Source organism: Callospermophilus lateralis, chromosome 3 (assembly GCF_048772815.1).
Source record: "Callospermophilus lateralis isolate mCalLat2 chromosome 3, mCalLat2.hap1, whole genome shotgun sequence".
Taxonomy (NCBI): domain Eukaryota; kingdom Metazoa; phylum Chordata; class Mammalia; order Rodentia; family Sciuridae; genus Callospermophilus; species Callospermophilus lateralis.
The window spans coordinates 61,983,718-62,003,545 of record NC_135307.1 but is presented as its reverse complement, the minus strand read 5'-3'; the positions used below and the strand labels follow the sequence as shown (position 1 = coordinate 62,003,545).

General features: G+C 42.4%; 1 protein-coding gene across 3 annotated transcripts in view; it reads left to right on the top strand.

Annotated features, from left to right (window-relative positions):
* The window catches only part of Susd6 (sushi domain containing 6), a 115,820-nt gene that overhangs the window by 45,946 nt on the left and 50,046 nt on the right, over positions 1-19,828 (top strand). For all 3 annotated transcript variants that reach the window (XR_013090751.2, XM_076850313.2, XM_076850314.2), the window contains one exon: positions 1,902-2,103. Coding sequence is in view for 2 of the 3 variants with exons in the window: in XM_076850313.2 (XP_076706428.2) it covers positions 1,983-2,103 (121 nt within the window). In the remaining variant the exon portion in view is untranslated. The remainder of the gene's footprint in view (positions 1-1,901; positions 2,104-19,828) is intronic.

Sequence of the window (19,828 nt, the reverse complement as noted above, 5' to 3'; positions counted from 1 at the left end):
TTTCCTTGCCACTCCCATCTTGTTGGTGATGTAATAAAACAGCAGCCAGGGGTTACTGAGGACTTAGAACAGGATAGGCACTTTACCAAGCACTTTGAACCTAATTCTTACATCAACCCTATGTATTCAGTATGATTTCAGTCCCCATTCCCAGATATGGAAACTGAGAATAACTGAGGTTCTGTGACTTGGGTACAAGGTCACAGTAGAGGAAACAGATTTGAATCGAAGCCTTCTGATTCTGCCATTCTAAACTACATAAATGTACACACATTCCACGCATTTACACATGCATAGTTTTGTGTACTATTTGAGTCACTCACAGACTGTACCACAGATCACTTCACTAACCACCTGTCTATAACTTTAAAGGCTTATCAAGTTGGAGTCTGGGTAAAAGCAAGAGATGAAGATGTTGTGGTTAAGTTTTCAGCAGGAATGGAAGGAGGACCAGTGGCTAGCTCAGGTTTTTTTTTGTTTTTGTTTTTGTTTTGTTTTGTTACCAGGGATTGAACCCAGGGGCACTTAACCATTGAGTCACATCCCCAGCCCTTTTTTGTATTTTATTTTGAAACGGGGTCTCACTAAGTTGCCTAGGACCTCACTAAGTTGCTGAGACTGGATTTAAACTAATGAACCTCCTGTCTTGGCCTCCCTCACTAATGAGCTCACAGGTGTATGCCACCATGCCTGGCTAGCTCTGTTCTTAATCCCTAAATAATGCTTATTTTGAATATGCTGATAACTGTTCTCCCCTGAACTGAGAGAATTCATGTTACTGTTTATAGTTGCCTTCCCTACAAGGAGCATAGATCTGAGTCAAGGCTTTGGGTGTGGAATTAAGATCAGATCTGCTTCATAGCTCAGATAGCATCTCAGATGTGTCCTTTATTAGGGCTGTGAATGACAGGCTCCCTTATTTATATGCACATACAGCCTTACTACTAGAGAAGGAAATGTGTGGATTTTTTTTAAAAGGAACTATAATCTTATTATTTGGAGTACCTATTAAAACTAGAATATATGAGAGCTGGCAAATGAAATTGAATAAGTTAACTAAAATATAGTGGGCCCACATTGTAATATATCATCAACCCAGCTTCTTCCTTGAAGGAATGTAGGAAATAACCATTAAAAGTCTTTACTCTGTTTTTATTTTTTAAAGATATTGGTTTCTCCTCTTTTGGAGTCTCTCTGAACCAAAGTAGGTGGCAAGGCTAATTATCACTTTCAAGGACAGCCAACAGACTGTGGTCTCTCTGGTCATAAGTGTATTAGGTGAGTCTTGATTAATTAGCCATTTTTGAGATTCATGGCTGTCGAGTCAGATTCTCAGGGGTTCCTCCAGCCTCTGGCAGGTTAGCAGACAGGTGGGGCCTTGGCTACTACTGCTGCATTCCTTCTCTAGGCGGTATATTTCTCTCTTTAAGAAGATGTGCACGTGCGCTCTCTCTCTCCCCTGCTCTTTTCCCTTTTGATTAGTTGAACTTGTTCTGAGTCCAGGTGGCAAAGACAGAGCCTGACAGGTGTAGCCTCTCTGTGTCAACAGCTGCCTTTCTGCTGGAGTCTCAGAGGCTCGTGGTGGGGCAGGGCCCGGCAGTCTGGAAGCCACACTCTGTCTGAGGGATGTCCAGGTGAGCTGGAGCTGTCTCCTAGCCCTATCACAAGAATCTGGCTCCAGAATGGGACGTTGACAACAGTTAGTGTACAGGCCTTAGTGTTTCCAGGAATGGAAAAGCTTCTTTTATACTTTTCTCTTCAGGCAGCAGGGATTCAGTGGTTAGGATTCTTTTAGATTGTATGTGATTATTTGTATGTGATTTGTATGTGCTTGCTTCTAACTTAATGGCAGAAATTTTCACTTGATATTCAAGTCCTTGTTTTTTGTTTATTTGCTATAGGTGAATTTACTCCCTGACTGGCATTAGAATTCTTCTGGAATTTTAAATTTTTTCTTTTAAAAACACTTGGACGGATAAAAGATGTGCCATGGCAGGATAGCACCAAAGAGCACCTCAGCATTTGCCGTGGCCTTCGTGGGACATGGAGTGTTCCTTCCACTGGTGATCCTTAGCACCCTGCTTGGAGACGGTCTTGCCTCTGGTAAGTTCTGACCTGCCTTCTGTGTGTGGGAGGGAAAAGACTTCATACCATTGTGTCTTATGGAACCTGGGGTACAGTGACTCTCTTGGCAGGCAGTTTCAGAGAGAGTAGGGAGTAGGGGGCTTTTCTTTTTCTTTCTTTTTTTTTTTTCTTTACTTTTCTTGGGAGTTATGGGCTTTTGTGCTATGGTGTATAGCAAGGAATCAGTCCTTCTTGGGGACTAGTGAACCAGCAGCAGGAGGTGGTGTGGAGAAACTGCTGGTGATAACATTACCTCCCCTCTGCCCAGCTGTTGTTATCATCAGGCAGGATAAGGTGTAGGACCCAGGGCCTGATGTCCAGGCAAGGAGGGGGGCTTTCATATCAGACTGCCAATCTTCAGAGCTCATTCCTAGCTTGTTCTGTGATGCTGAGCAAGTTGCTTTGCTGCTGTGAGCTTCAAACTTCCTCAGCTGTAATGGGACAATAATAGTTACTACTTCACAGTGTAGTTGTAAAGATTGCTAGGATAACATAATAAGCACATAGTGATGGTTCACTCTTTTGGTTTGTTGTCTTTCTTTCCTTTTTCTTGGAGTGAATGCATAGTTGAGGTATTGTGATTTAGTCAGAGTAGGACATGGTAACTGACTGCAAACATTGTACTCTTGGGCAAGCCACTTAACCATTCTATGGCTCAATTTCTCCATCTGTTACGTGAAGGTCTCTTCTAGCTCCCACAGTCTATGTTCGTGATTCTAAGGACTTTCTGTTTGAAGATGGTGAGCTAGAGAGTCACTAACAGAGGTTAGAAATATAGCAGTGAGCTCTTTTGAGTTTTTAAAAGGTCCTCGTTGCCTTTGAGGATGGTCAAAAGACCCTTCTAGCTTCTCTTTGTGTGGTCCTCCAGATTTGGCATCCTTTTTAGAGAGGACATTTTCCAGTGTGTCCAGAAGGCTTCTGGGGGCTGTTCCAGAACCTGCCTCTGTATCTGTGAGTCCTAGTGTTATCACTGAGCTCAGTAGTAACGGTGCCCCTAACAGGCTTCCTTAGAAAGACTTATATGACTGGTTCCTCAGCGTTTCCCCCAGGAAAACACTAGGGATCTTGGAGATTAGGTTCTGGAATGGGTGGCAGGGCAGTTACACGTTGTATAGAGTCCCTGTAGTGTACTGCTGTCTTTTCTTACCTTTCTATTAACTTCTGTCATTCATTTACCCAACACATAACAGATAATGGGGTAAGCTCATCTAAATCTTATTTTTTTTCTTCTGAATTATTTGAAGAAATATTTTTGTTGTTATTGTTTTATCGTAGCTTTCCCATGTATACACCACACATGTATACATTTCCTTTTCTGCTCCTCTCCTTCCACCCCATTCTGACACCAAATCCAAACCGTTAGTCTCTATCCATGAGGAACCCTGGCACAACCCCCAGGGCCATGATAGTTGGGACCCCATAGTATGGGCATCGCGGTTTCAAAGGAACATAAGACCAGACTATACTAGTGTGTAATAAAACGAAGCAGGGCCTACATTTATTGGGTTACTCCAAAGCTAGAGGAATCCTCTAATCATGGTAGTTATAGAACCACAAAGTGTCTTGTGCTCACTTCTATATCTCTGGAGCAGAAGTTAATAACTATGGACCACAGCCAAAGCTTGCCCTCCATCTGCTTTTACTGGTGGGAAAAAATAAGAATAATAGTATTTCATGACATGTAAAATTAGATGAAATTCAAATTTTAGTGTTTGTAAATAAAGTTTGGAACATAGTAATGCTCATTCATGAATACATTGTCTGTGTTTGCTTTTGTGCTACAGTGGCAAAATAGACTAGGTGTGACAAAGACCATGTGGCCTACAAAACGTTAAATATTCAGGCTTTAAAATATTTGGTTTTTTATAAAAGAGGTACTCCCCATCCCTAACCATCCCAGAACAAATGATGCTCAATAGATATGTGCGTGAATGGAATGACTTTCAGAGCAGGAAGGACTTGACAGGGCCAAGTTGTTCTTCAGAGGTTATGCACTTGCCTAGATTCTTATAGCTCTCGGTAGGGCCAGGACAGAACCTGACTTAGTGCCTGGCACACTACTGCAATCCTCCTCTTCCAGAGCTCCTCTGGGAAAACTGCCCTGGAATGTTAGGGAGCAGTATTAGTGGCAGAATGTCAGAAGTCTTGAGCTTCTTTAGCTTTATTAAGCCATCCCACCTACCCCTACCCTCCTTTTTATTGGCTCCATGCTTCACTTATTCCATTTCCCACCCCATTTTCCATCTACCCACACCTTCCCACTTTCCACCCAAGGTCTGCAATCAATTATCAGGTTCCAGACTGGCTGGATAAAGGGATTATTATTCTCCAGTGTGGAAAAATGTGTGTTTGTAGTGTGGGCTCAGACCAGGATGGGAAAATAAGCTCTGTTGTTTTCTTACCCCTTCCCTATTGAAAAGAATACCCTCCCCCACACCCTGACACCCAAGCCCCAAGTTTTTTCTGCTCCTCAAAGCAAGGTATAGGTAGGGAGAGAGGTTTTACCATTAGTTAGATCTAGTGCTTGAAGTTGCTGCCAATGTTTTCCTCTCTCTCTGGAATGCCTTCTGGGGGAGGGAGGTGCCCACCCTTGGCTTGAAACTCAGAGCACAGCTGTATGACTGGGTCTGCTACAAGCAGCATGCCATGCAAGTTTGCCAGGAAAGCAAGACTCTTAGATACTGGAAAGCCAAGGAAAAGCAGTTGCATTCAGGAAATGCCCCTTCTTCCCCTTCCTGTGTTTCTTACCTGTTCCTTTAGCTACTCTTGAATGCCCATTCTGGGAAACATTTTTTTCCCCCCTTAGTACTGGGGATTGAACCCAGTAGTTTTCTACCACTGAGCTATGTCCCTAGCCTTTTTATATTTTCAATTTTATTTTTGAGACAGGGTCTTGCCAAGTTGGCTGGGCTGGTCTTGAATTTGTGATCCTCCTGCCTCAGCCTCCTGAGTAGCTGCATTAGTGTGCACAACTCCAGAAACATTTTACATGGGGTGCTTGTAAAATACACAGCCTTCTTCCCCAGTGAGGTTTGGTAGACCCTAAATGTGCTCATGTCCATGCTCATTTTGAGAATTCCAAAGGACCATAGGTTAATGGACTTCCTCAGGGTGGCAACTTGCCCACAAGTCTCTGATCATAAATAGCACAGTCATGCTCTAGTCATGGTATTAATCTCAGGTTGAATAGAAAAGAATTATGTGTTAAGAGGCATTTTGAGAGTTCTGGGGTAGAAACAGCTCATATTGCAGGACCAGTTTCCATACTATTTTGTCTTATCTACAATTTGGGATTGAGAGTTGTAGCAGAGAAGGTGTTAGAGGCATTGACCAGAGGTCCAGTTTTTCTGTTGGTCTTTCCTTTAAATGGGGAAAATTCTTGAAGATTCCTTTTTAGTGGCAAAGGAAATATATCTTATTTTTCACATCCAGTCACACCATGCAGTGGGAAGAAACAAGAATTAAAAATAGATGTATGCACATGCTACACAACTTGCCTTTCTTGGACTGGGGAGGGACTAGGATCCTAGCTGTGTAGCAGCCTCTCCCATGTCTCACAGCTCCTTTACCTGCTGTAACCTTAGGTGAATCACTTGACCTTTTCATGCTTCTTACAAAATAGAAACAATGATCCATCCTTAAGAATGTTGTTGCACAGACTAATAAAAATGATTGGAGGGCATTTGGCATGTAAAACATGCAACGTAATTCCCAAATAACAACAACAGAGTTGGTATGTGACCTATTGTTGAGTCACATCGTGCAGGAGACTTCATGCAGATGACATCTTTTCCTGTCATAAAAACACAACTGAGCCAGGCGTGGTGGCATATGCCTGTAATCCCAGGATTACTCAGGAGGCTGAGGCAGGAGGATTGCAAGTTCAAAGCCAGTCTCAGCAACTTAGTGAGGCCTTTAGTAACTCAGTGAGACCCTGTCTCTAAATAAAATACAGAAAAGGGCTAGGAATGTGGCTCAGTGGTTGAGCACCCCAGGATTCACTCCCCCAATACAAAAAAAAAAAAAAAAAAACAACCCACAACTGAATATGCAGAGTCACTATTTGGGTTGAGGGTAAGGAATTTAGAAGCAGGTGTCAAATTTGACCAGTGAGGAAAGTTGATTATTTCAGGAATCCCCTTTGCCTTCCAGAAAGCTCATGTTTGCATAGCTTGATGATCTCAATCCAGCAGTCCCACTGACTCACATAAAAAGTTTTTGTTTTGCATTCTCTCTTTCCCAAACATATTTACTGAAAAAACTCAATATTTTCTTTGTTTCTGATTTTTCTCCCCCATTAAAATGTAGCCATGACACATTGGGCCATGTTAAATATCAAGGGACAGCATCAGTATTCATTTCTGCACAACAAAATGAAAAGGCCAGTCACTTAGTTTTCTTTGAAGATGGAAAATCATGAGAACCAGGTTCTTTGGGAAATGATGTAGTTTTCACCCTCAGCATTACCATGGCAGAGAAATACTGGTGAACATCATGGCTCTCCTCACCATCTGTGAAGGGACCTGGAGTCAGGTGATATACACTGAACTGTGGGGGCAAGACAGATGAGAAACTCACATGTGTAGCCATCATTTAGGTGTTAGGTTCTGTACTGTTGCCCCGATGTAAGCTCTTAGAACACATAGGCTAGGTGGTCATGAGACCATTTTACAAAAGAGAAACTGAGGCAGAGATGTTAGATTGTTTACTTGGAGTATCATTGTAAGTGGTAGGGCTGGCTGGGGTTTATGACCTGTATCTTACTCTGCTGCTCATTATCTTTGCTGGAACCATACTATATGTGCCGAATGGCAGGCATCTGTTTCCTGATTGAAGTGCTCAGCCCAGCCTTCAGAGGATTATTCTGACAGAGAAAAAAGACCCTGTCTGAGCTGGATGTGATAGCTCATGTCTATAATTCCAGCTACTTGGGAAACTGAGGCAGGAGGATCCATAAGTCAAGGCCAGCCTGGACAATTTAGTGAGATTGTCAGCAACTTAGTGAAACCCTGTCTCAAAGTTAAAAACAGAAAGGGCTTAGTGGTAGAGCACCCCTGGGTTCAATCCATAGTACTGCCAAAAACAAAACAAAAAACCCCCCAAACAATCAAAAAACAAAACAAACAAACAACAACAAAAAGCCTGCATTCTTTCCTCATGGTTAAAAAAATATATAGGAGTCATCCCTGGGTTGCCATGTTTCTTTCTCTAGTTATTTCTGTTCTCATCCACAATAACCCTTGGTTGTTTGGTTCCACTTTGGGCACAAGGTTTGCCAAGGCACTTCTATTCTTAGAAAGGAACAATAGGAACTATAGCAAAGTGTTTGCTAAATGAGGATGTAGTTCCCAAAACATCCGCAGAGCATCTTCCTGTCAGCTGCAAACCCGGCTGACCAAAGTGATATAATCTCTCCATGGGATAATTAACCTGTGACTATAAAAAGACTTAGGGATTGTGGTAGGAGGCTGGATGTGTCATTATAGGGCTTGTTGAACCCTGGTGTCATGAAAAACATTGAGAAGTTACCTTCAGCAGACTAATTGCAGTACATTACAAGTACATGGTACTGCCCTTGACAGTAACTTTCTAACAAAAGAGCCTCAGAATCTATGAAACTCCACACTTACTTGGGTCTCATTGGGGTTAAACCCCTCATCAAACACAAATTTGGAGCAGTGGTGTTTCATTACCCTAGTCTAACTTGCCAACTTGGATATTATTCTTACCTGTCTAACTCTTCCAGCAAAAGAGATTCACTGGGTGCTGCTAATAAAAAATTAGGGTTGGTACTCTAGGTAGGTTTCCAGATTAACTCTTTGCATTAACTCTTACCACTAGAAGATTCCATTTTGCAGTGTCACTCAGAAGTGTGAGCCTAAACAGCTCTCCCATTCCAGGTGGCCCTGCACTGGTATGGCTGGTTGCCAGGACTGTGGCCAGATTAGGAGTGACCTTGGCCAGTCTTATGTTTAGCTTTGGGGCCCAGAGAGACAGCAGCATTTAAAGACAACCTTTTCTTTTTCTTTTTCTTTTTTTTTTTGTTAGAGCTTCATTGGATTCACCCTAACAAACTCATACATGCATGAAAATCAGTTTCAGCTCACGATTCGCCCATTTTCATTCTCATTCTCCCTCCCCTCCCCCATTCCTCTTTCTCTACTCTGCTTGACTTCTTTTTGCTCATCTATTAATTTATATTTGATGATTATTCTATTCGTTTCCCCCTTTCCTTTTTTTACTTTAGCCTTCTGCCTACGAGAAAAAAACATTCTATCCTTAAGTTTCTTGAGTTTGGCTTATTTCATTTAACGTGACATTCTCTATTTACATCCATTTACCAGCAAATGCCATAATTTTATTCTTTTTAATGGCTGAGTAGGAATCCATTGTATATGTATACCACAGTTTTCTCCATTCATCTATTGATGGGCATCTGGGTTGATTTCCATAATTTAGCTATTGTGAATTGTGCTATTATAAGCATTGATGTAGCTGTGTTGCTGTAATATGCTGATTTTAGATCTTTGGGGAAAATACCAAGGAATGGGATAGCTGGGTAACATAGTAGTTCCCTAGTTTTTTGAGGAATCTTCATACTGCTTTCCAGAGTGGTCATACTAGTCTGCAGTCCCACCAACAATATACAAATGTACCTTTTTCCCAACAATCTTGCCAGCATTTATTACTGTACATATTCTTGGTCACTGCTATTTTTATCGGAGTGAGATGAACGCTTAAGTTTTGATCTGCATTCCCTGATTGCTAGAGATGTTGAACATTTTTTCATATATTTGTTAGCCATTTGTGTTCCTTCTTTTGAGAAGTTTGTTTAGTTGTCTTTCCCATTTATTGATTGGATTATTATTGTTTTGTGTGTGTGCTTGCACACATGTGTGCTAAGTTTTTTGAGTTCTTATTTCCTTTTCTGTGCTGAAGTTTGATGGCATCCCACTTATTGATTCATGGTTTTATTTCTTGCACTTGGGGATCTTGTTAAGTTCAGTGCCAGAACTTACATGATAGAGTGTTGACCCTATGTTTTATCTAATAGTTATAAAGTTTCTGATCTAATTCCTAAGTCTTTGATCCATTTTGATTTGAGTTTTGTGCAGGGAGAGAAAGAAGGTTCTAACTTCATTTTTCTGTATCTAGCTATACAGTTTTCCAGCATCGTTTGTTAAGAAGCATGTCTTTTCTCCAAGATATGTTTTTGGCACCTTTGAAAGACAGTCTTTTTGGGGAGTCATTGTGAATGAGGGGTGCTCTGGTTGTCGACCTCATTGACCTTACCCTAAGCCAGTTTAACATATGGAAATCTAAATTAATTGGAAGATGAGGGTGAAATTATTTAACTTTTTTAAAGGATTGTCCCTAGAATTTTTCTTCACATAGCTATCTCTTGCCTAGTAGAATAGGATCCAATTCATATACACTTTCAAATAAGCAAATGTCACCTGCAGCTTCTGTGGAATCACTGAGATTACTAAATGTAGCTCAGTATAGCTCTTATTATGCTTTACCTCCCTGCCTTGATTTTTTTTAAAAGAGGCAGCAGAGTGTGATTAAAGGCACGGGCTCCAGTTGTGCATACTGGCACATACCTGTAATCCCAATGATTTGGGAGGCTGAGGCAGGAGGATTTCAAATTTGAGATCAGCCTTGGCAACTTAGGGAGGCCCTAGCAATTTAGCGAGATCCTGTCTCACAATGAAAAATAAAAAGGGCTGGAGATTTAGTTCAGTGGTAGAATGCCCGTGGGTTCAATCCCTAGTACCAAAAAAAAAAAAAAAAAAATGGCATGGACTCCAGAGCCAGGCTGTCTGGGTTTGAGTATTGCCTCTATTTCTTGCTACTTCTGTTAATTTGGTTAGCTTTCCTGACCACACACTGTTTCTTCAAATGGGAATGTAATAGTGCCAACTTGATAAGGTGTTTTTTTTTTTGGTTTTTTTTTTTTTAGGATTAAATAAGATTCTTGGAACATTGCCTGGTGCACAGAGAAGTAATTTCATATTGGAAGATCAGATTCTATCTAGCATCAGATGATACTATGCTCTACTTCTTGATTTGATGATGCCACAGTTAATTGATTCAAACAAATGCAGGATTAGAAGATGCTCCTTGTTCCTTCTGTATCTCTTGGATTATCTGATTTAGTCTTCAGTACAGTACTGAGTAGAGTTAGATTGGTATTTCTGTGGTTTCCCGGATTTTCTAAATTCTCAAATTCTACATGTAGACATTCTACACATGACCACAAGTACAAAAGAGTAGGTAATGTGCCTTTGAGATATTGATGCTTTGATGTCCACTAAGTGGTCTCACAGTAAGCCATTCTCTTTTGAGAGATTTTTTAGCATTTCAGGGCTGCTGTTGGTTAGGAACTTTGGAAATCTTCTTTCTTTTTTGAAGAACTAGGGATTGAACTCAGGACCTTGTGCATACTAGGCAAGTGCTCTACCACTAAGCTATACTTGCAGTCCTTTATTATTTTGAAACAGGGTCTAGGTGGCCCATGCTGACCTCAAACTTGCTATCCTCCTGCCTGAGCCTCCTGAGTAGCTGAAATTATAGGCTTGTACCACAGAGCTGGTGGGAGTCACTTTTTGAAACCTTAGATAATAAATTTGAGAATGCCAGGAGCCTGTTTTTTTTTAAGGACATTTATTTCATTAGCAAAGTGATGTGATTGGAGGATTTCATTTTTAAAGACTTGAAAACACATCTGGGTAGAATACAACATTGGAATTTAAAAAGAAATCTCTTATGCTGCCTCCATTTGGCTGCACCCCTTTTTTGGTACTGGGGATTGAACCCAGGTGCACTTAACTACTGAGCCACATCCCAGCCCTTTTTTTTTATTTAGAGAAAGGATCTCACTAAGTTGCTTAGGGCCTTGTTAAATTGCTGGTGCTGGCTTTGAACTCGGTCTTCCTGACTCAGCCTCCTGAGCCGCTGGGGTTACAGGTGTGTGCCACTGCACCCTTGGCTTCCCCGGTTGCTCTTGCTACTTAGCTATAGTAATATTTCTTATTTTAAGAGCGCTTTTCTACCTAGATTCATTGGTATCTCCAGAAATGGAAATCTTCCTTTTGTTTGACTTGTTAGCTTTGCTAGTAACCAAATCTTTGAAAGTACAGTTGTTTAAGCATTCAAAAATTTGGGACAATAAACAGATTCTCTTCAAGATTTCTTCTTTGCAAAGGCCTTTTTATTTTTTTTTTCCTTTTTAAATTCATGAAAATAGTTTTGTCATTGCAACTCTCATAGGGTTGGGAGTGCAAAATTGGTTTTCAGGAAGATATAGCTAAGTGCAATCAGGATTAGAAAATAATTCTTCTGTAGTCTTTGTTATGCTGAGTAACAAGTGACAGTCTATGAAATACAAAGGGCCATATCAGTTCTTCACCTGCAGTGGACATGTCTCCTCCAGAGAGGTCCAGACCTGTATGTTTATTGTTACTGGCTTTGAGTTCTGCCAGTTTGGCCTAGTTGACTCTGGAATTGTGGGAGGCATAAGAGAAACATTGAGATTGTTGCAGATTGGACTGGTGGGCATGAGAGAGCCTGTCTGTGTTTCCCGAGTGTGGGACTAGGCCCAGAGAGATTTGTGGGCTAGCAGGAGAAAAGCCTTGGTTCTCTCTTCTTCCTAGTTGATCTTACTACTTTGGAGGCCAAATTGCAAAAGATGCAGTAATGTCTTGAGCCAGTGCATTCCCCCTAAAGCTCCTTGTACAACAGAAGCCTACTCTCCTTTCTTCAATCCTGTTAACCAAAGTGTTAAAGACAGGGGTGAATCCCAGTTGATCTATATGTAGTCGTTCAGATGTGCTGATATGTAGCATTTGAAATTAGCTGGAGACTGCAGTGGGCTGTGTGGCTCTCTGCTTTATTACACCCCCATCCCACAGGAGATCCTTTTGGTCTCTGAGCTTCGAAGTCTTCTCTACACCCAACTCTTAGTCTTTGTTCTTGGTTCTTGCTTTTTACTTTTGGTTCTGTATAGGTTTGCCCATAAGCTCACTGAAGGCCAAAACAAAGTAGCTCCTTTGCTGCCAGGCCAGTAATCATCCCAGGTGAACCAGGCAGGCATGTCCTGAGGAAAGTGTACCATAGGTGGGGTTACACCATAGAAGGAGTATGCAGAAATATGTCTCATCCTCTGTGTGAGGAGAAGCAGGACCAACCTGTGTCTCATTGTTGATTTATGGCTCCTGATGAAATCCTGTTCCCAGCCTTCTCAGAATTAAGAAGCATATGAAATGTCTTCATGCTACAGGGATGAAGGAGATGGGGCTTTTCTAAGGGAAAAGGAGAGGACTTAGGCAGGCTGACAGAATGTAGCACAGAGCGTGATAACTTTATCACAGAGCCTGGGTGAGGATCTTAGGACCCAGCATGGGCCCTGTTTGGTGATGAGAGAAGAAAGGCCTTTATTGCCAGTGCAGTGAAGGTCAGGTGGAGGATAGGTTAAAGCCGTGCTGGCTCTGACCATATCCTCATGTTGGAGAGGGGCTGGGGAAGCTGGAATAGGTTTGGCTTCACTTCCTCACCCACTGCTTTTGTAACTACAGTACCCTCTCCCTCTGTTCCTAATGGTCAAGACTAAGGGGACTCATTCCCCTTTCCTTGAACATTAGCAACTTCAAGCCTGTTCTTACCATGTTCTTCCTATAATTAGAACCCTACTTCCTCCCACTTTCTTTCATACTTCTCTGTATTCTTCATCCTATTTCTGAATCAACTCCTCTGTGAGATTCACCCCTGTCTTTAACACTGTGGTTAACAGGATTGAAGAAAGGAGAGTAGGCTTCTGTTGTACTTTTTTGAATGGAATTAACAGGAGGTCCTAGTCCTGATCCTTTCTCTTGGGAGGATGTCCTAGAGGTTTTCCTGGCAGAATTCTAATGCCTAGAATCTTGACTCTTTTTGATTTGAGGGGATTGGGCAACTAGCTAAGACTTTGGGGAATTGCAGCGTTGGGAATCCTGAGTCCTTTGTCCTGCAAACCATGGAATACAAACCTTATAAACTTACTGCAAACTCTAATGACCCAGAGTTGCCAGGGTCACTGTGAGACAATTGGGTTTGGTGTTTTCATAATAAGCATTAAGTCTTTCAGCAAGTGTGTGATGACATAAGGTGAGTAGAGAGGGCAGTAGAAGGTATGTAATGACAGGGAGGGCTTTCTGGGGACAAAGTACTAGACTGGCTGTGGACAGAAATTATCACATATATTTGCCCGCACATCCCACCTTCATCGGCCTGTAAGAGAAAGGCAGTGACAGGCGGGAGCCATGTTTTGTCTGCTTTGGAAGGAAGGCAGAGCTCATCGTGCAGCATAAGTGCTTGGTGAGCTCCTACTGAGTGCTGAATTTGTGCCGTTGCTAGAACTATGGCGGTTCCATGTGCTACCTGCTATGGTCAGGGAAGTCATTTCCCTGTTTTGGAATAAAGGTAAGAGGGGCTCTTGACTCAGATTGGGATGATAATGGAAGGCTTTTTCAAAGGAGAGAAGTCTACACCAAGATTTGAAAGCAAGTAGGAGTTAGAAGGAGTTAGTGGTCAGGGGCCACAAGATGGCACAGGAAGATTAAGAATGTAGTCTCTTGGGCCAGATGGCCTGGTCTGAGTCCTAGTTCTGCCATGAGTGTGTTGTGTAATTTTAAGCTAGTCCCCCGAACTATATGTCCTCAATCTTCATATCTGTAACAGTGGGATGGTAACATATGTACCACACAGGGTTGTGGTGAAGGTCAAGTGTTGCAGTACTCATCACTGTTCTTGTGTGGGGCTTAGAGCAGAGAGAGGAGAGTTAGTTTAGTGTCCTCTCTCCTTCCCTTGGAACTTGCCATACACTTCCATTGAAACTTTGGGAATCTAGTATACTATATCCTCTAACTGATTTCCCCTTGCTCTGTGAATAAATGTGTGTTCTCCTCCGCTTTGGGGGAGTGTGTTCAGAAGCTGGTGTTTCCAAAAAAGAAAAATGAAGTCTAGCCTTAGCCTGGGAACTCAAGGATTTAGGCTGAACATCACCAGAGGCATGGTTTGGGGAAGCATCTATAAAGGTGGGATTCTGCTGATGGGAGGCAGGTCCTCCTCACAGCTGAATTGTCAGAGTTGAGGAGGAGGAGGAAGAACAAGCTCTGCTGGAGTATCCAAGGATCAAAAGATGAAAGCAAAACAAACACTAGTTAATGAATCAAGGGGTTAGATGCATCTAAACAGGGAAGTCAAAGGTGTTAGGGGAGGATGTTACTTTTAAGTACAAGTTGTGGGAGAAGATGGGGATGCCAATAGCAGTCAGCCTCCTATTTGCCCATAGGACAGGAAATGACAAGTTGGTGAGGTGGTCCTTCCAGTGTGTTTGAGGGGAGAGGCTGGACAGGCAGCCAGAGCCCACATCTTTTGCCCAGCCAATCTGTGGGAGACATGTTTGACAAGGGCTTCTTATTTCCCTGACCCACTCTGCAGGGTCCCCTGTGGGTATTAGTTGGCGTCAGGAATTCCATGGGGAGGTTGGAGGGCGTGGGAGGTTCTTAATTGATTGGGGAAGGGAAAAGAGTGGAGGAGCAGCTGGTGTTGGGGCTGTGTGGCCAGATTCCAGGGTTCATCGTCTTGGATCTGCTGGGGTAATTGGAGAAGGTGGGGTGATTAGAGAAACTGGAGTGAGAACTGTCTGTGATTTGATGTGTTTGGGGGTGGTGGTGCAAAGAACAGTTGTGACTTCCAGCAGAGATGGGTCTCAGATTTCTTTAGAGTGGCTTTAGAAAAGGAATCCATTCTTTGCTCTCTTGTTCTCTGTACCTTGTTGTTAGGCAGTTTCGAGGCTTTGCAGTTTGACTACCACTTTATGGCATTCAGAGAATTGGTTGTCAGTAATGGCAGGCCTTGGCTTTGCAGGAATGGCAAAGATTGTGAATAATGGGATTAAGTGAGACAATATATATAAAAGTGTTGATTGAACAATCAGTGAAAGTATATTCCAATGGAAGGGATTACTGTAATTTTTTTTAATATCAACATCTCTTTTCTGAGTTACTCAAAGCACTTAGTTAACATTAACTGATTAATCCACCATCCATTCTTGAGTGGGATGCTGGCATTCAGTTGTCCCCTTTGTATACAAGGTTAGACTAAATTTTCCAGCACAGCCCCAGATCTTGAGTTTGCACCCCAAATATATGAACTCTATATCTGGAGTTTAGATTTCTAAATGTGATGATTTCCTTATTTCTGGGAATAAAGAAGCAAGAGGAGAAAGGGAGGGATCATAAAAAGAAAATTTTCTTCATGAATAATTGGTCATGTCAGACAAGGGTGTCATAATCAGGGGTTTTAGTGACCCACCTGGAAGACTGATGTTCATTCTCCTCTGAGAAACTACAGAGATCCTATTGGGAATGAGACCTGCCATGGGCTGGAAAGGCAGAAGGCCAAGAAAAGTCATTATGGGAAAAAGAATAGAGGAGCAAATAGGACCCTGGCATATTTCTTAACTCTGCTCTGTTAAGCTAGACATGTCATGGGACCCAGAGCAGATTCAATGGTGAAATCCCATGGGAATGTGTGCAGTAACCTCCCTGAGGGTCTGGTCCAAGCTAATTTTGCTGTAGAACAAGTACATAGCCCAGTTTGACAGGATGGGATTTAGGGAGAGGAACCTCATGCCAAACTTCCTAAGCCATCAGCTTACCTGTGATTCTTCTGGAGGTTAGTCTAACTAGCCTAGAGTTAGTGGAGAGTCCTGTTTTGCTCACATAACCGGGTGAGGTCCTTTGGGGTCTTCAGGACTTTCCCCTAAGCCCATGTTTTTTAGCCTCTAGTCAAGGTTTAAAGAGCAGTTCCATTGTTACCTTGAGTGCTTTCTTGAACCAGGTCTTGAAGCCTGGAAGTAGGCGGAGGATGTGCTGAGTCAGGAAGCTGTTTCTTCCTCCAGTGGCAGCTATGCGAGCTCCCAGGCTTAAAATTCTAGAGATCTGAATGAGGTTTGAATATTTACATTTCTACTGTGTTCTTCTACTAAAAACTCAGTAGAGAAGTCAATAGAAATGCAGCAACAGCTGTTGCAGTCTGGAGACCACACTTTAGTAACCACCAATTTACAGAATTCATGATTTACACAAACCTGTCTGACCTTTTTCAGAATAAATTTTGATAAGGTGGGACAGAGTGGTGGAATCTTACATTCAGTGAAGAGAGAGGTGGTTCAGAATAGGAAGCTACAAGTGGACCAACCTAATTTTAAAACTGGAAAAAGGCTAAATGATTAAGCAGGAATCTGGAAGATCAGTCTCTTACCTTTTCAGGGTGATTTAGTCTTTGCAGACTATCCTAGAGAGAGGAGCCAGACATGATCAGCTCCTGGGCTAGCTAGGTCACCTTGGGCATTTCCTCCCTCCACTTACCTCTTTGGCAGCAGTGAGCTCTGAAAGACTGTATTTTAGGGAGCCTTTTCTCAGCTTTGTCTCTGTGGTATGAAGAACAGCAAGAGCCTGAGATGGGATCCTAGGCATCAGCCCCAGCACTACCTCCAGTAAGTTCCTCACTTTGCTCAGGAGTGATGATCCTCTGGGCTCTGTAATACTAGGACGGTTTTTCCCCTCACAGGGTCAGGTTGCCTGTGACTTGCTTCTAATTTTTTAATTTTAATTTTTTCTGTGAGAACTGTTGGTAAGCAGTACCAAATCAGAATTCTATCTAAAGACTGGCTTGCCAAATGTGAAACTACTTGTGCTGCTTTCCTAATACTTGCCTCTGTCACATCCCTGCCCCTTTACTCAAGATGATCATCACTCTACTCCAAGGCTACACAGGCTGTCCAGGATGCCCAGGACCTGTTTCACAGTCTCTGCTGCCTGGCATAGTGTGGCTCTTGGTATGCCATGACAGAATAGGGGCTTGTATCCAAGTACCTCCTTTTCTTCCTGCACTACTTTCTCCCTTTGTAACTTGGTCCAGTTGTTTTCTGCTGCCTCCTCCTGTTCATCCTTACCCGCTTCTCCTTCTTCTGTACTCATCTTAATTTTTCAGCATTCTTGCAGAGCTGGCCAAGTGTGTGGAGTGTGTTAGGGATTGAGGCATGCATAAGGTGATAACCAAAGACCCCTGTGTAAGCCACTGGTGTGAAGGGTCCCTCAGTCTTCTTTCCCTCCTCTTTCCTGCCCACTTCATCCAGGGTAGCTGTGAGTTACAGAATGTTTTGTTCTGGGAGTTTCCTGTTCTGCAAGTCAAGTTTGATCCCATTTTCTGCGTTTATTTCCTGCTGGAACCTGACAGTGTTTGTACTGGCAAGCTAAAGGACTCCTCGCTTGGAGGGAATTAGCAGGCTCTGCCTCAGAATCATTGTCTGGCCTTGTCTTTCTTGCCTGTGTCTGAGGGGGCAAAAGGAAAATCTCCCAGTCATCATTAATTGTCACTTAGCCTCTCTGATCCAGCCTGGGCAGCTTTGAGGCAGCTCAAGCACTGACTAGTTTGAGATCTTTGTTGAAACAGGGAAAAACTGAGATTGTTTTAATTCATTTTAAGTAAAAGCATGGGCCTTTTGATGATTCCATTAATTTCCTTCCTCATGAACACCCTCCTGTTAGCAGTAATTTGAAATCCTAACTGTTCCTCACTTCCCCCACCACTGTGCTTTAATCTGAGATAGCTGGATACTACACTCTGTTGCTTCATTTACTGCAGAATGGTTTGAAGCCGATTTTAATGTCTGGCTTCGGCAGTATTTCCAGTAGCTGAGACTGTTCCTGTGCTTAAGTTCATGCCCACCTGGGTTCTCAGTCTTACTTGCCTTGCTTCTTCCTGCTATTGCTTGGTTCTTGGTATGCTTGAGAAGTGGTGACAGGGGTGTGAAAACTCTTTCTTGTCCCGTGTAGTATATGTGCAAGCTTTGCATCACCCTTTTTTGGTGGGGAGGGAGGTATTAGGGATGAAACTAGGGTTGCTCTACCACTGAATTACAAACTCAGCCCTTTATTATTTTTTATTTTGAGTCAAGGTTTTGCTAAATTGCACGAACTTTTGATCTTCCTGCCTTAGCCTCCCAAGTAGCTGAGATTGCAAATGTGTGCCATTGTGCCAGCTTCACCCCCTATATTTCTCACTCAGTATTATAGATCATCCAGGGTTTCCCTGTCATACTTAGTACTCTGGTACTAAGTATGCCCCTAGTACCTCCTCTGGGCCTGGGTAGGAATGCAAAGGCCTAAGCAGGTGAGCTTCCATAGAACAGTAACTACACAGAGACCTTGGCCTTGTTGTCCCTGGGCTGTCTTTCTGTGGTTCATGGTTGCAACTCTTGTTTTCTTGTGTTTTTTTTTTTCCTTTCTTGACTCTAAAAAGGAATAAATAATATGAACCATCTCTTGAAGCCAGAGAAATAACAGGTAATAATGGTTGTGATAGCTAACCAGTGACAATTGACAGGATGTAATTGACATTGACAATTGACAAAACTAGAACAGGAACCTAGGTCCTTCTGTTGCAAATCAAATACTTTTGGTACTATGTTGTTCAGTTGGTTTGGTTTGTTTTTAACACTGACTTCCCACGCCATTGTCTGTAGAATTGTTTCAGCCACTTAAGGGTTAAGAACTCCATTATGTATGCACTAGGCCCTTTGCCAAAAAGGAAGGACTTACAGTCTAAAGAGTGGGGGGTACAAAGACTGTACATTTTAGTACCCTGTAAGTTGGTAGGTACTGAATGACTTCTATCTAGGGAAGTCTTCCAGAAGAGCTGAGACTTAAAATTTGGGCCTGATCTGAAAAAAACAAACAAAGGAGAACTAGGAAGAAAAATTTTGGTTAGTATTTAATTGGGTACAGAAAAGGTACTGAGGTTTGGTTCTTTTATCACACTTATAAGACCATTCTCTTTAGGGTGATGCCTCTCCATTTTGCCTTTATTTATTTGAGACAGTGTTTCACTAATTTAGGGCCTTGCTAAGTTGTTGAGGCTGGCCTCCAACTTGTGATCCTCCTACCTAAGCCTTCCCATTGCTGGGATTGTACAGGCGTGCTCTACCACACTTGCTTTACTGTGCTTTTAAAATCTGATTCTCATACCTTATGCCCATGAAGAACCATTCAGTAGATCTGGGGTACACCAGCAATCTGCATTCTTTCAAAGTTTTTTAATATTATGAAAGCCTCCTAGCACCTCAGTTCTGAGTAGAAGAAACCAGGTGTACAGATTTCATTTGTTCCTTTCAAAGGCAGAAACTGTTTGTTCAACCAACTGTTCCCATAGTTCTACGTGGCAGATGGTGAAGGTGGTCCATGGTGAGACACACTGTAATCCAAGGGCTTTCTGGTGCCTTTCATGTTGCAGGAAGCATTAGGGATTAGGATTCGAGTTTACCACAGAAATCCTGCTTCTGAGTCCTGATTGGGTTTATGGTGAAACCAAGGAGGGAAAGCAGGAGTGGGTAATGAAGGATATATGTTAAGTTGACTTGACAAGCCAGGTCAGTCTGACTGCCAACTTGACTTGAAGGTTGGTGGTAAAGCCATTGAAGCTGAGTGCCTTTGGAAAAAGTTGTGGCCTGCTCAAAATTACTTATATTATTCCAGCAGTTTAAAAAAGTGTTTTTCACAGATACTGTTTGTTGTCTTAGCTTTCAGATGAGTGTATTTGGAGAGGGGGCAAGTGAGTGGGTAAAAACAGGTCTATCTATAACATTTAGTAGCCTTGA